General features: G+C 34.0%; 2 protein-coding genes and 1 long non-coding RNA gene across 3 annotated transcripts in view; 2 read left to right on the forward strand and 1 right to left on the reverse strand.

Moving 5' to 3' along the window:
- The window catches only part of LOC146146347 (kelch-like protein 23), a 63,901-nt gene that overhangs the window by 29,590 nt on the left and 18,899 nt on the right, over positions 1-15,412 (forward strand). The gene's annotated exons all lie outside the window — the stretch shown is intronic.
- On the reverse strand, positions 1,980-2,779 carry LOC146146349 (uncharacterized). The gene is made up of 3 exons (XR_014498730.1): positions 2,597-2,779; positions 2,199-2,329; positions 1,980-2,128 (listed from the first exon to the last, which is right to left on the reverse strand). It is a non-coding gene; the product is annotated as an uncharacterized LOC146146349 (long non-coding RNA).
- On the forward strand, positions 3,291-12,058 carry LOC146146350 (kelch-like protein 25). The gene is made up of 10 exons (XM_083390072.1): positions 3,291-3,302; positions 3,483-3,629; positions 3,943-4,053; positions 4,164-4,242; positions 4,627-4,718; positions 6,038-6,218; positions 8,007-8,150; positions 8,813-8,977; positions 10,399-10,528; positions 11,364-12,058. Exons 1-10 carry the CDS (start codon positions 3,291-3,293, stop codon positions 11,467-11,469), a joined length of 1,167 nt encoding a protein of 388 aa, XP_083246198.1. The 3' UTR covers positions 11,470-12,058.

Genomic DNA, 15,412 nt, shown 5'->3' on the forward strand with positions numbered 1-15,412 from the left:
ATATGGTACACTTGATCTAAAGGGTGTACACCAAGCCATGCCTTCCCCCTAACTATATTTTTTACCAACTTCAATAATATTACTGTAAAATTTTCTCACGCTTCTATTTTTTTGTTGTTTTGTAGACATTGGCAGCTCAAATTCTGTGCATATACCATTGCATGCTTTCACTATAATTGGACATTTAGTATAACAGGCCTTTGATATAATACATTTAAGTAATAACAGACTTGTTCAATATTACATTTTTTGCTATCATAAGTAAAGTTTTATAATCAAGAACCCAGAAATATATCTCTTAGATCTTACCTATAGCAACAGGGTGGTGCAAGGTGGCTCAGACTTATTCATCATTTGCGCGAATTCAAAATGTTTTGGCAATATGGCCGTTGTATTGTGCGTAACATATATTTTCTGTGCTTCGTGTGAACTTTCTACTTGATTTTTCTTATGCAAGGCACTGGACAGTTACATAAAGTGGACTAAGGTTGAAAACCACTTATATAAATTTATATAAAGCTGGTTAACACAACTGTTCTAAAACATAACGAAAGGTAGCATGGCTGTCTTGCCAAACCCCTGCATCCGAATTTGATGAGTGATCGAAAACCAGTTTATTCAATAATCTAACTCGAAAAATGTAATCGTAACAAAACAATTAAAACATGCTTGCTTTTTGTAATCACTTACATTTATTTCATTAAACCCTGAAACGCTACGCATTACAACAATAATGCTCCATGGGCCACGAACATTGATGTCGCAGGCCACCCGTGTACTAAATGATAACGTTGGCCAGAAAATATGAAATCACATTATGTTATCACATGTTACTGTTCAGATGAAAGAACAATTTGCTGCAGTGATCAACATAAAAATGACAGATGAACAACTGGAGAGACTTTTGAATTGCATTTACACTAATGATGTGCAGATTACAAATGAGAATGCATTGGAATTGCATGAGGATGCTGACTACACACAGATTGAATGTATTAATATTAATCTATTTTAATTTATTATTTCTTTACCTAATTATAAGTGAGTAAATATGCAGAATAGTTTTAATTCCAGCATGTAATGTCCTATTTAACAATTTTAACTGTATAATTATTAACAATAGTCTCTGTTTTTAAGTTTCATACCAATATTGGGAATTTCAGTTATTTAATTAAATTTTCTAACACACTTTTTGTTTTTTATAGTTCTTACATCCAACTGTGTCAAGTACATCTTGCAAATGGTGGGTGTTGATAATTGCTTGGAAATCCTGTCTCATGCCCAGCGATACCATCTCACCGAAATAGAGGAAAGAGCAAAACAAGTGATACATGACAACTTTGAAGCTGTTGTGCACCAAGATGATTTTAAACAACTGGATTTTGACTCTATGTCTGCAATAATAAATCATCAAAATACCAAGGTAACTTAAACATCACATTTTTCTTCCAAAACTTACCCTAGTTTTGGTTCAACTTTTTAAAACCTTTATGTGTTTGTAAAAGGAAATTGTTTTTCATAGCATCACTGTAACATCTTCTATTCGTGTTAGTGACATAATCAATTATGAAGGTGCCCTGGAGTTAAAAATATCAATTGGAATAAAATACAAAATATTATAACATTATATAATATAGAAATGTTTACTTTGTTGTAGGGTGTTTTATTTGCTTGTATATTGTTTTTAGATATAAAGCAATACTTTATATATGCGATCACCCTTTCTTGGTTGAAGTTTTTCATTTCAATATTAAATTACTTACATATAGTTCCATTTCAGTTTTGGGACTGACACAGATAACACCATTGTATTAGATAAATACCGATGCTTAGCATTGGCGTATGGCTGTTTCTCGACTCGTTCCTTTCTGAGCCTGTGAAGCTCAGTTTTTTTAGTAGATGACTGGATGAGGACAAATAAACTATCACTAAATTATACAAAAACTCAATATGTAATAACACATAATAAAAACCTAAAAATTGCAGATTTTTCACTTCATATAAATAATGTAGAACTCCACAGAAGCAACTCAGTTAAATATTTAGGAATTGTCATGGATGACAAAGTCAACTGGTCACAACACATTACAGCAGTATCATCCAGGGTCTCACAGTCCATTGGAGTACTCTACAAAATTAAACGATACATAAATAAAAACACATTATTATTGCTATACTACGCCTTTATTCACTCCCACCTGCAATATGGAATAATAAACTGGGGACGAGCTAGCCAATCACACCTTCAGCATTTACAAATACTCCAGAACAGAGCATTGAGAGTCATATCTGGAATCAGCAATTACAGTCATATCCATACAAAAACAATCTTCAAAGAAAACAAAATACTACAAATACAAGATATAACACAACTGGAAATTCTTAAATTCATGCACCATTACAAAAATAACTCACTTCCAGCTTTGTTTCAAAATTTTTTAAGACCTATATCTGAGATACATAGGCATAACACTAGACTGGAAGACGCAAAAAATTACTATGTTGAAAAAATACGTAGGATCTCGGGCCAAAAACAGCTTAAATATATAGGACCTAAAATATGGGCAACCTTACGTCACGAACAAAAAAATCTCACCTTCAAACACTTCCAAGACAGTGTGAAATCGCAACTATTGCAATCGTATTAAATGCAGCTTTATCATCTTCTATTGATTTTGTTTACTTTCTCACCATGACAACTAAATGTAAACAACGGAGCAGACGCTGCCCGAGGTTTACAAATTGGTCAACAACCATTTTACTTATTATTTACCACTAATTTTATTACTAATAATTGCCAGCCGTAGGCGAAGTCGCACAGACACGTGCGAAGGCACAGATTTAAAATAAATCCTGCAGTACGTAACCGTTGTATAGTACCTTCTGACCTTATCGTTTTTTGCTAGTTTTACATTGCTTTTTCGTATCCATTTCTTATTTCAAAAAATTTATATAAAACCGTTAAAATCTACATACTTTTTATCTACGCACTTTTTGTTTCCAATTATTGTAACTTTCAATATTGCCACTAACTTTATTTATTTTTGAGGGGCAGCTCGACTCGATGACCGAATGGTCCTTTCGCTGTCCTTGTGTTATTATTTATGTTATTTTGTTTTTTTCGATGTTTGCAAACATGCACAAAAATAAATTGAATCTGAATCTGAATCAGTTGGTAGAGCGACGACCCCGGCTAGACCGAGGTCGTGAGTTCGAACCTCACTGCAGGCTTGTTGTTTTTCTAGCCTGCCCTGCTTGCATCATAGATTAACAGATTTGGTGAGTCTGTAATGGCTTTCGGTGTGCTTAGAAATACATTTGGGATTTTGAGTATCTGTTCAGCTTTAATCAGACATCCTTAATACTTGTCTAGATTATAACCCTGCACTCAATTCCCATTTTTAATCCACTTAAAGCACACAAAGCATTTAATATTGTACTCTTCTTGTATGTCACAGTTGATGTTTTTTCTAATCATTTAGAAACAAGGAGAGTCTGTTTTCACTGGAATTATTCAATGGGTTCACTTCAAACTCTCCAGTCGTAGGGAACATTTTGTGAACCTCTTCTCTCAACTTGACCTTTCAACTCTTTCTTGTGAATTCTTGCAGACCACTGTTATTGACGAGGTTGGTGGAAGTTACTAGACTGACCCAGGCTTGTTAGCCTTAAATGACAGAAGTGTTGTAAATGTTTATACATAATTAAATGGAACGAAGTGTTTGCTAGAGTACTATGAGCTTGATATTTAATGAAATGTAACACAGTTGTTAGCAAGCCAAATAGTCATCTGTAATATTTAGTTTATGCATTTCGTGTTATAAACTAAAGCACTTTGCTGATGTTAAGAGATATAATCAACTTTAAAAAAAAGGTAATTACCCAGATTCAGTAAGCAGGGGAATTAATGTAGATGTAAGATGACTGTTATTTGTTATTTAGATTCTTGTTAGTGAGAATTTTGCTTGCTGTCGTGCTGTGATGAATGCAATGAGGAAATATCTCCCAAAACCCAAACTTCAAGGTCACCAACCCCAAGCTCAAGGTCACAAGGTATTGTACCTCGTGTTGTATGCCCAGACCTTTGTTTCAAGGTCCTTACCCAGAGTCGGGTACAAGGGAATTTAATGTAGATATCAAGATGCCTGTTATTTGTTATTTAGATTCTTGTTGTTGCTTGCTGTCGTGCTGTGATGAATGCAAAGAGGAAATTTCTCCCAAAACCCCAACCTGAATCTCAAGGTTAATTGGTCTACTGTATATATATATTGATTAGTAGTAATACTATTTTTTAGTACATATTTTTTGTATTAACACTGTAAAGTCTCACATAAACCATGCCAATATGTTTTAGTTACCAATATTTAAATCTGCCTTTTTTTATTAATTTTCATGTTTTTAATAATTTTTTATGTTGTTTTGATTAACTGTAAAGTTTTATATTTTTAATACTTTTTCTACTTTACAATTGCAAAAGTCAGAATTAAAGAATTTTATATCAGTTAAAAATTACTTTATTCCATGGGAAGAATTAGTCCAGTAAAAATATTAGTTTTCTTTAAATAAAATCGTGCTATGTTTATTTATATGTGTTTAATTTTTAATCAATGATGATATTTCAAACAGAATCAACGAAGCTTTTGGTGGTTGGAGGTAGCAGTTCAGAGAAACAATGTTTGCTGATTGATGTCACAACTAAGCAAAAAGAAGAATTGCCGGTAAATAATGATTTTATATTGATACATATTTCGCAGTAATAGTACCAAGTTAAATAGTGAAATGGATAATTACTACTTGAAACTATAATATACGATATACATGTTAATTTGTACCTAGCATCATCCAATTTAGAATCCGCACTAATTACGGCTTCTTATCATTAGTTTACCAATAAGGATTGCATTTAAGCAAGGCATTGACAGCTTAAAAACAAGCTCGCAGTAAAATTCGAACTCACGACCTCGACCGTTTCGCGGCTGTTGCTCTACCAACTGAGCTACGCAGACTCCGAGGGAACAAGATCTAAGCTTATCTTGTTCTAATCTGAGCTTGCTTGCCCTTCAAAAAATAACTTTGCACATAATGAACTATTTTAATTAAAGAGGAAACCATTAATAATTTATGCTGTGGCTATACATTTCTTTGTATGAGTTTTAGCAACATTTAATATTGTCCAAAAAAGATTTATTAAAAAATGTCAAAAAAAATGTTTTATTAAATGTGTTAATATCCAATAACTTTACGTATTCCAAAACTTGTTGTTACTGAGTTTTTCACATGCAACATACGGACATTACAACGTATATTCTGGCTAAAAACAGTTCAAATTTAGTGTTTGTCTTCAATCAAATTGTTCTAATATTATATTGACTCAGAGGGAACAAGATCTAAGCTCAATCTAGTTTTTCGTTTTAAGAAATAACCCTGCACATGATCAACTATTTTAAATAAAGCGGAAACCATGAATAATTTATTCTGGGTCTATATATATATAAGTTTTCAATAGAAAATTCCAAACTCTGACATTTCTTTGTATGCCTTTTAGCAAAAAATTAGTTTGTACAAAACGCATATTAAATTAAAATGTTCATATCCAATAAATTGCGTTTCCATTTACGTATTCTAAAACATGTTGGTGTTTTTCATATGCAACATACGGACATCACAACGTATTTTAAACAGCGTATTACTGAAAAACACAACCCTGATGATAATTCAGGCTGAAAACATTTCTAGGCAGTGTTTGTCTACATATTTAGCCTTTTCTAATATTGTATTGTTGCAAGAAAGTAAGTAAAATACATTTAAATAGTAAACCTGCTCTGTCCTGGTTGTTTTATTTTCTTGCAACCCATAAAAATTAGAAGGTATCTTAACTTTTCGTGGCAGCGTATGTTTCAGAACTCTACTAGCAAGCGGACCAACTATAAACCAATGTACTTTTGTCCGATATTAGATTGCTGATTATCCATTGATTGGTTCGTTAAGAATATTTAAACATATTTTAATGCGACAAATGTTTTATTTTAATTTCCAGCAACCGATCTTTCCAGTTTATGGCGCGACCGCTGTGAAGTTTATGAACAAGGTTTTCATCTTTGGAGGAGATGGTGAAAACATGACAAGTTGCCAAATGTTTGACCTCACCGATCGAACTTGGACAGTTTTGGCCGATATGCCAGTAGGTCGATGGAATGCCGCTTGTGCTGTTTTAAATGGTGAGAAACAAATTATTTATTTAAAAGAGTAAGTGAACCTATGTTGAACAAACTCACGTTCGCTTTGGCATTGAAAATTGACGGAAACGTTATAGACTGGTTTCACTATTTAGTCGAATCTTGGCTGTCTCCGCAATACGTCCGTATTAAAATGCACACAGCAAGTTTCAAAAATTATAAAAATCGCTTCGCCGCAGACATTTTATTTGTACAACCTGTTGCGTAAACGAGCTTAATATGAACATTGTTTCCCCAAGATTTAATTGGCATTTCTAGAAATTTACCGGAAACCTTTTCGAAATTCTAACTTCACGTCGTCGTGAGGATTCAAGCATTGCAAGTAAACCGTGGGTTCGAAGTTCAACTTAGAACCTCGAACATGCTGCTCGTGCCTATTTAAACATTTTTAAATGATTTTAGCAAAAAATAAGTTTGCAGAAAATCTTTGGTAGCTACAAAATATCGAATGCAGTTGGGGTATAGATCAAGGTTTTACTTAAACCAGGTAGTAAAAAAAAACTTCTGGTTTCTAGACTTTATATTGCATAAATTTAGGTGTAATGCAAAGTATACAAAGGCGCTGATTTAGAATCCTACAACTGTTTTTAAACGGTTGCCAATCGTTTTTTTTATGGGCGGCGCCCTTTGAAAACTCATTAAAACTTACGGCGCCCTACTGAATGCGAAAAGGTGCCCTACCCTGTCCTTTTGACCTTGGATAGTTTGGCTAACTTGTATTTTAATTACCTTCTTACTGATACTATCCACACAAAAATCGGCGCAACATTATCTGCTGTTCTGCAAGAACTTATTGGCTTTGCACAATGGGCCTAAATAGAGAATCTGATTTTAATTGAGTAAGCCTACAATTGTGACATTGACAATACCATTATATTGAGGTTCTATTACCCAATAGCAAAGAAAAATAGATGTTTGTTGTTTCAAACACATGAATCGTGCGTTAATTGCAAATACAGTAGTTAGTGTGTTCGTGCTGTTCGTTTGTCAGTTTATGCCCAAATACCAAAGTTATGCTTCTCAAAACAAACCTGAATATTACACTAAAATATATTTTAAAGAGCAGAAAAACTGTGATTGCTTGTAATTATTAACTTCATATTTTTATTGATAACCAGCAATGTCACCCTCCCACAAATCAAAGTATTTGGGTTCATTTATTTACTGGGCATGCATTAATTGTTGGGAATCATATTTAATTTACTTGCACGAACAAAATTCCTCAAATAAAATACGAACATAAGCTCTGCGCAGGGGCAAACAAAAATATGTCGGTCACCGTGCTAAGTGGTTTCACAAAGTTCCAAACTCGAATACTCGGCACAGTGCATTACTCGGCCGGGTCGAGTACTTATCTTAGAAACGCATTTCCGCATCTAACATTCCTACCCTGTGATTTTGTTGCATATTAATTTTTTGTAAATATGTCAGTTTCATAAATTGACCATGTTTTATTATAAACTGAGGAGACTGCTGTTAATGTGGAAATTTTAGGTTCTCCCGTTTTAATTGAACTAATAATTACAACTCGATATCTTATGAATGAACACTATTCTATAACGTCCGCCATTTTGGCAAATGTGTAGTTTTTGGTACTCATTTTCGCGTATTAAAAAATGTATTCTGTTCAAAAACGTCAACATTTCGATCGGAATATGACGAAATATGAACAATTGCCCGAGTATAATATATGAGCTTGTTTTTGTTGTTGTTGCGCATATTTTTCTGTTTAAAGCTCCGTTTAATATAAATATTTTGCTTTGATACCAGGTTTGATCTACGTCACCGGTGGTCGTGATAAAAACCACAGGTTTCTAGCAACTTGTATCATCTACGACCCCGACAACAATTCCTGGAGCAAGGGCCTTGACTTGATGCAACCGAGAAGTGACCACGCAATGGTCGAATTTGAAGGTAAGGATGAAAGTTGACTTTACCTCGCATCGCTATCAGCTGTTTGCGAGTGTTGCCAACTTTCTATCGTTGAAGCATTGTAACGTAAACATTAAAAGTATGTGTTTGTTGCGGTCACGTATAGGAGCTGAATTATGTTTTTGTAAACTCGGGTTTAACAGATTAATACTCTCGATATTATGATTATGAGGTTGGAATATTTGGTCAGCTCCTCGGCTTAACCGTTTAATGACTTTTTAATAATTTAAAGCAAACTGCGCTTGTTATGACGTCACAACGCAATGTTTTCCCTTAAACTGCCAACGGACCCCAGTTAAAGAAGGATTGTTATCTGATATAGATTACTAGGGTAGTTTATTTACGTGACATCTGTCAGTGTAAAATAAGGCTATTGGATTCCTAGGATGATTTAAAACCTTTGTCAACGTCATTTTCAACCATCCCTAATTTTATTTTTGTGTAAACCTATAATATGACTTAAGTGGTATACGGGCTTCACTTTGTGCCCGTCCTGGCTACTCAATCTATCTTAAGCTGTTTAATACTTATTAAGTGGCATTGAGCATTTTTTGCAGTAAAATATCTTTCAAAAATTGTAGATAACAGTAAACCTTTATTAATATTAAACTTTTGTGTTGAGTTTTTGTTTGTTGTTTTTCCAGGTTCACTTTATGTTATTGGTGGATGGAGCGACTCATCATACCTCAACTCATGTGAGAAGTTCTCGGATAATCGGTGGTCAGCAATTTCAAACATGAATGAAGCTAGACAAGGTGTATCAGTTGCTGCGTTTCAAGGAAACATTTACGCAACTTGCGGTTACAAAGGTAAATGTATTTTTTACATTCTTGATTAAACTTTGCATAGGTTTATAAATATTTTCTTAGTCCATAAACAAACGCAGAACTAACTGCTTTCATTGATTTGAATTTTAAATTCATAAGGAAAATTTGTAAAACAGACAAAAAGAAAGTTTTTGTTAAAATTCCAGTTTACCCGAAATAGAGAAGACGACACGACGTTAACCTTTAGTATTAGTATAAAGCGAATGTTGCTGAAATCATTTTGTTAGTCTAAACTTACGCAAATTCTTCATAAACTACATCAAAAAGTGTCCCAATATGAATATGAAAAGGCCCTGGAGCTTTTAAAATTGTGGCCCCACTTAATAACGACACACTAAGTATTAACGAAGTTATGCGTGGGCCACTGGGTTATGGCGTATGCTTACCCCCTCTCGGTAATCCTGAACGTTTCCCAATTAACAAAACGCACAAGAGGTAATGAGGGACTTAATATTCCGCAACAAGTGCCACCTAAGTAACAACGCTGTTCAGTGTATAAAGCAGATATCACGACACATTAGGTCAACTTTTTAAAATACAATTTAATATCATATCTATAACACATTTTGCCTATGACGTCACCGTTAGCTGAAAAATAAAACAATTTTATTTCCATAAATTTGTGAAAACATCTCTTTATCACGTTACTTCAGTGAGATGATTTTTTTTTTAAACGTTTTTTGTCATATGGGGGATTTGAAAAGCGTCATTTTAAATTTCTTCCTGTCGGTAACACGTTTATAGGCATCTAAACATTTCGAGCCGTGCAGTAGCAATATTTGGGTTAGGGTGACAATCAGCGTTTGGGTTCAGGTATTATTATTATATATAATCTTACATATTTATGCCTTCCTTGAAATTTAAATTTAACAGCTTTTGTTATTGTAAAATAAATGTAGGATTCTAGACCAGCACCAAATTGTATGCCAGTTTTATTTTTTTTTCAAGGATTTTTTTTTATTAAATTAACAAAAAAGCTAAATGTTCAGTTGTTAACGAGTTTTTTTTGTCCCGTTTTAAAACTTTTAGTTATGCTGCCCCCAAAAAACAAGTTTCCCGAAAAAAGGCAGGATTCTACTCAATCATGTAAGACTCAACAGGGCCCACTAACATCACAAACAAAAGCTTAATATGTTCATCTTCTGCCTTGCTCAGTTTTAACTCGGGCTTAAATGAAACATAAACGTTCAAATCTATTTTTTCATAGTTAATTTGTACTTACCAACATAACAAGAGACAAAAGCAAACATGACAAAATTCTGACAAACAGAGAGGGTTTTTTATTTTCATTTTTTGCTTTACATCGTGTCCCCGATTGCTTTTTGAAAAGAAACCGACCAAAACAAGTGTTGAAATAAAAGAACAAGTTTGTTCATACTTTACCAATTGTGCTTTTTAACCAGGTGTGAGGCTAAGCACAGTAGAACGATACGACCCCAGAAGCAACTCGTGGACTCAAGTTCGACCAACCAACGTTAAACGGTTCTACCATGCAACTTGTGTGTTGCAAGGAAAGCTCCATGTTATTTGCGGGTGAGGATTCCGAAGTAAAAATAATCTAACCACCATAAATAAAAACTACAATTATTAATGAAATCGGTACAACTGTAGTGGGTTTTATTGTTGCTTTTCCATCGTTTTATATATTTTCTTAGTAAGATAACAAAACGATGGCTTTATATTTAGCGAGTAAAGTTGCTATTCGCCTGAGAAGCAGATATAATTGCAATTAAAAAAACAAAAAAAATCTAAAGCTCCGACAATTTACTAGTTGCTAATATTAATATTAAAATACGGGGATAACGTTGGTAATAATTAAAAGGTTTCTTATTTGTATTTGGTCGCAATCGCGATTGGACATATGTTTCTTCCTATTTTACGTTTTCTATATATATTTAAACAAATGTTCCTGCCATAAATACTTTTTTATTGTTGTTTTTATTTGTGATTTATTATTGCGTTTCCACCATTTTATATATATTTTCTTAAAAGCGAACAAAATGATGGCTTTGTTGCTATTCGCCCGAGACACAGATATAATTGCAATTAAAACAAACAAAAAACTGCTTTAAGAATTCACTTTTACCATTGTTGTCGTGAAAAGCACAAGTAAGGTTAGAATAATAATTAAATGGCTTCTTAATTGTATTTGGGCTCAGATTGGAGCTTACTTCAATTCTATTTTCCCGATGTGAAACTCATTTTTCTTGGCGTTTATGTTTTCTAGATATATTTAACCAATGTTTTTTGGCATTAATACTTGGCTAAACAATATTCGTCGGTTAAGAATGTAACCGATTGTTTCTAATAATAACATTTGCTAAAGTTTGACAAATTGTTTATATCGTTGTTGTACATCTTGTCACAGAGAAGACAATAAATCGGTGGAAGTTTACGACCCGCAAGAAAACAAGTGGACCGTTTGTTTCCACACTGATGATTTTGCCAACCTTGGTTGCATTGTTGCAGTTTAAATGACGCAGAGCCTAATATTGCGTTTGCCCAATTCCACCAAGTTCTTTAGCGTCCACTGTCCAGTGCCCATTTGCTTCACAAAACCAAGCTGTTGCCAACATTAAGGCTTTCCTATTTTTCCAATCATCCAATGATGTGAAAAACATGAATAGCAATTAGCAACCAATAATATCTTTTGTGGACGTATAAACCTATATTGTCTATTATCTCGTTTTAAACAAAGTTTTATTTCAAATGTTGTACCAAACTGATTTTTTTTACTTAACCTGTAAAATTTTATAGCCTATAACAGGGGTGGGCAAACTGCGGCTCTCCGGCATCCTTTTTGTGGCTCTTCTAGTTGAATCGTAAAATTTCAAAAAAATTGTAAAAGTTACCAAGAGTAGCGTTTATAAACGTTTCTCTCTTTTTCTTTTCTTTATTTAGGCCAGATTTCGTTTATGACGTAACACGAGACACAGAGTCCGAAGAGTTAGTTAACAAAAGACTGATATTAATGAATATTGTGCGTGTTATTTTGCTATTACCGTTATTATTATTGTGTTGATTATTACCGTTTTGTTATATTACAATTCTGTTATTATTGCGGCTGGCCTTGCATTATTTACCGTTATGGTATTGAAATAATTTTGAGGCTCTTTGGTGCTTGTATTTTCTGCAAATGGCTCCTCCATTGAATACATTTGCCCACCCCTGGCCTATAATGTGTACAACTTTATTCTGTTATTTTTCTTTTTTGATGAAATGAGTTGATGAAATAAGTTATTTATGCTAAAGTTCAGAAGCAAGCTTGTTTTTGTTTTTATTTCAAGTTGTTATTTTTTGATGCAAGTTGCGAGCCCCACCCAGTGGTGGATTTTTTTTTTTTGCATTTTTTTATATCATTTGTTTTGCAAAAATGCAATCTTCTGTAAATATTTACATTTTTCTTCTTTTAGACGTTTATATTTTGTTACTCATCGATGACATTTATACAATAAAGTTTTACCAAAAAACACTTCAACTCTTTTCAAACCGTTGCATTCTTCCTTCACTTTGTTCGACTTGTTACATCGGGGTTTGCGCTTGACATTGGGGTGCTGGACGCTCGACAAACGCCGCCTTTCCATATCGGCTCCTCGGTCCCTGGACTCATGTATAGGCCTACCCACTAAACCAGGGGTTCCCAACCTGTGGTACGCGTACCACTAGAGGTACGCGAAGGTTTTTCAGGTGGTACGTGAGTAGCTTAGGTTTTTTCCACAAAACCCTGGATTCACAACTTTATATTTTGTTTACCTGTTTTTTGTTTACATAAAAAAAATTCCCCATTTTTATTGTTACGTAACTATTCCTGTTGTTTCGAAACAATGCGATCTTCAAAATACAGGCTATGTCACTTGTCGACAAGGAGCACAGTTGCTTTGAAAAGCGTACAACGCTATGGGACAGTGGGCGTTTATTATGTCAAATGATTGCTCTTGATAGATATAAACGTTTTCATACTGATCGACCATTTTTGGCTTTGCAATTTATTATCAAGCTACATTACAGATCCGTGCATACACAGGAAAAGTTTTTTTTTACAAAATTGTAATGTTAATTCTTTGTTTTATTTAAAAAATAACCGAAACGATCCCTAAAAAAGTATACTGGCTGCATTTACCTTGCTTAAATATCAACCAATAAATTCAATAAAGCACTACTGTTTTGCAGCTTAAGTTACAAATAGCGTTGAATAATGCTAGTTGTAAGCTAAAACTATTATTCGATCAAATTAGTTGTTCTGCAAGAAGTGGTGACACTGTCTGTCGTTGTTACTGCTATCCGCTGCAACCAACATAAGGCAAAATAAATGTTTTCCATTTTTACTTTTTAGGCTATGTTCGCGTAATCGCACACGCAAGTTTTATCGCAGTACGTAATTAGTTTGTTTCGATGACTTCTATACAAATCCAGAACTACCTAAAAAAACATGATGCTGCTCTAGCAAGATAGTGCCATACAGCAATTTGAAAAAGAGCTTCTTTTAATATTTATTTTATTAATTTATAAAAACCTTAAACTAAGCAAATACAAGTATTGCCGGTAAATAATGGTGTATAATTTCTTGTATATATATATAATCATGTATATTGGTAACAATACAACGTTTACTTTCCACCAAACCACGATTTTTCGGTGTTGTTGTAAAATTGCGATAATCAAAACCAATGTGAAGCAACTTGTATTATGACAACGTAAATTACACCTTGCAGGCTTCTCGTGAGCTAAAACGCACCAGGCACAAAAACTTGGTTTCCGTTAGCTTATGCTAAGTTGCACGCTGTTTTCTGGCATTTTAAATTTAACTATTTTAACTTGTTAGGGTTAGATGCGCATCTGTTGATATCAGTTTGTTTGCTGTGGTAACTAAGGTACGCTCAACTTGCTGTGTTTTCAACATTAAGCTAAGTAATTTCTAAAGACATTATTTAAGACAATTAAACATCATTTAGCATGCCATTTCGCAGTGCAACAACTTTTGTGTGCAGATTTGTTTTGTAAATGTTAGATCGGTTGTCACCGGTCCAGGACATCTCAATAAATCTGACAATGTGAACTTCTGCAGTCGACTACCAAACCTTATCAAACAGCAACTTAATTTTGAACTTCTAAAGGATTAAGGAATACTAAAATAACATTGTGAAGAGTCAGGCGCTAGCCCAGGGGTCGGGAACCTTTGTAGCTAAGGGAGCCATAAAAGCCAAATATTTTTGGTTGTATTTCCATGAGAGACATACAACACTTTTTAACATCTAGGCCTAGTTATAGGTTGCAAAAAATAGTAACTTGAAGAAGAACCTTTATTTAGTTTTCATTTAGAAAACGGCACATCATCACGAAAAAATAAATTACGGAGCTCCGTCGGAAGAGCAGTAACGGCCTTTTGGATATAAAGAGATTCCATCAAACGGGATAACAGTCCCGAAAATACCGACAGAATTCGCGCGAAGCGCTAAAAAATTTACTACTACGTGTGTTGAAAAGGAAAAATAAAGTTAGGAAAGCGGCCGTGGCCGCGAGGAGTTTTATTCAAATCATGCTAAGAAATGATTTCTTACATTTATCTGCAAGCAAGATTCTTTTATCAAAAGAGCCATACGGCGCTACAAAAAGAGCCATATATGGCTCGCGAGCCGTAGGTTCCCGACCCCTGCGCTAGCCTATAACAGTCGAAAATAAATCGTGCAAAAAATATATTTCTAGAAATGGCAAAAACTGGTGAGCATGTAGAATAGGTTTTCTTTCTATGTTGTGTCCACGGAAAACATTTGCGCGCAGCGGAAAAACGCATGTTCGCAAAACACTTATTTATAAAAGTGCCATTGCAGCACTGTGCCTATTTTAGAAACGTGCTGCATAGTATCACTTGCCACCCCTTCAAACCAGACAAGCGGCAGTAAAGAGTTAATTTAATAGTAAAAAAAAGTTTTAAACATTATTTTAAAAAGTGTCATTGCAGCACTGCGCCTTTTTCTGGCTTGTTTGTGGCCTGGGGCAGTTTTTGGTTGGTTTAAAATCCGTTTTTGTTTTGTAATTACTCTTTAAAATTTTTGATTCGCAAAATCTCTTTTTACTTCCATTTGAATTTCTAGTGGATTCAACTGAAGCCCTAACTAATGCTTAATAAATAAACAACATTCACTTAAAAACGCAGTCTTGTAAATTCTATATTGTTCACCAAAACACTTACCATAAAACTAAAAGCTTTCTCAGACGTAAATAAAATAAATCGACTTAGCAAAACCAGTTCAAGCATTTGGTTTTCTGTTCTTAACTCAGGGGAAATCCCATAAAAAACTTTGCAACGCAAAAACTTTTCATGCAAAATATTGTTTATTTAGACTAGAGCATAATCAATTCATCTGTTTAGAATAGTTACACCTGTGCAAACGAACACATTTTATGCTGAATTCCAAA

Source organism: Ascidiella aspersa, chromosome 5 (assembly GCF_963924565.1).
Source record: "Ascidiella aspersa chromosome 5, kaAscAspe10.2, whole genome shotgun sequence".
Classification (NCBI taxonomy): domain Eukaryota; kingdom Metazoa; phylum Chordata; class Ascidiacea; order Phlebobranchia; family Ascidiidae; genus Ascidiella; species Ascidiella aspersa.

What these genes read in the sequence shown, in the direction of transcription:
- LOC146146350 (XM_083390072.1), top strand. An exon ending in CGCTTGTGCTGTTTTAAATG is followed by an intron (nt 6,219 to 8,006) that starts GTGAGAAACAAA and finishes CTTTGATACCAG; the next exon opens with GTTTGATCTACGTCACCGGT. An exon ending in CGCAACTTGCGGTTACAAAG is followed by an intron (nt 8,978 to 10,398) that starts GTAAATGTATTT and finishes CTTTTTAACCAG; the next exon opens with GTGTGAGGCTAAGCACAGTA.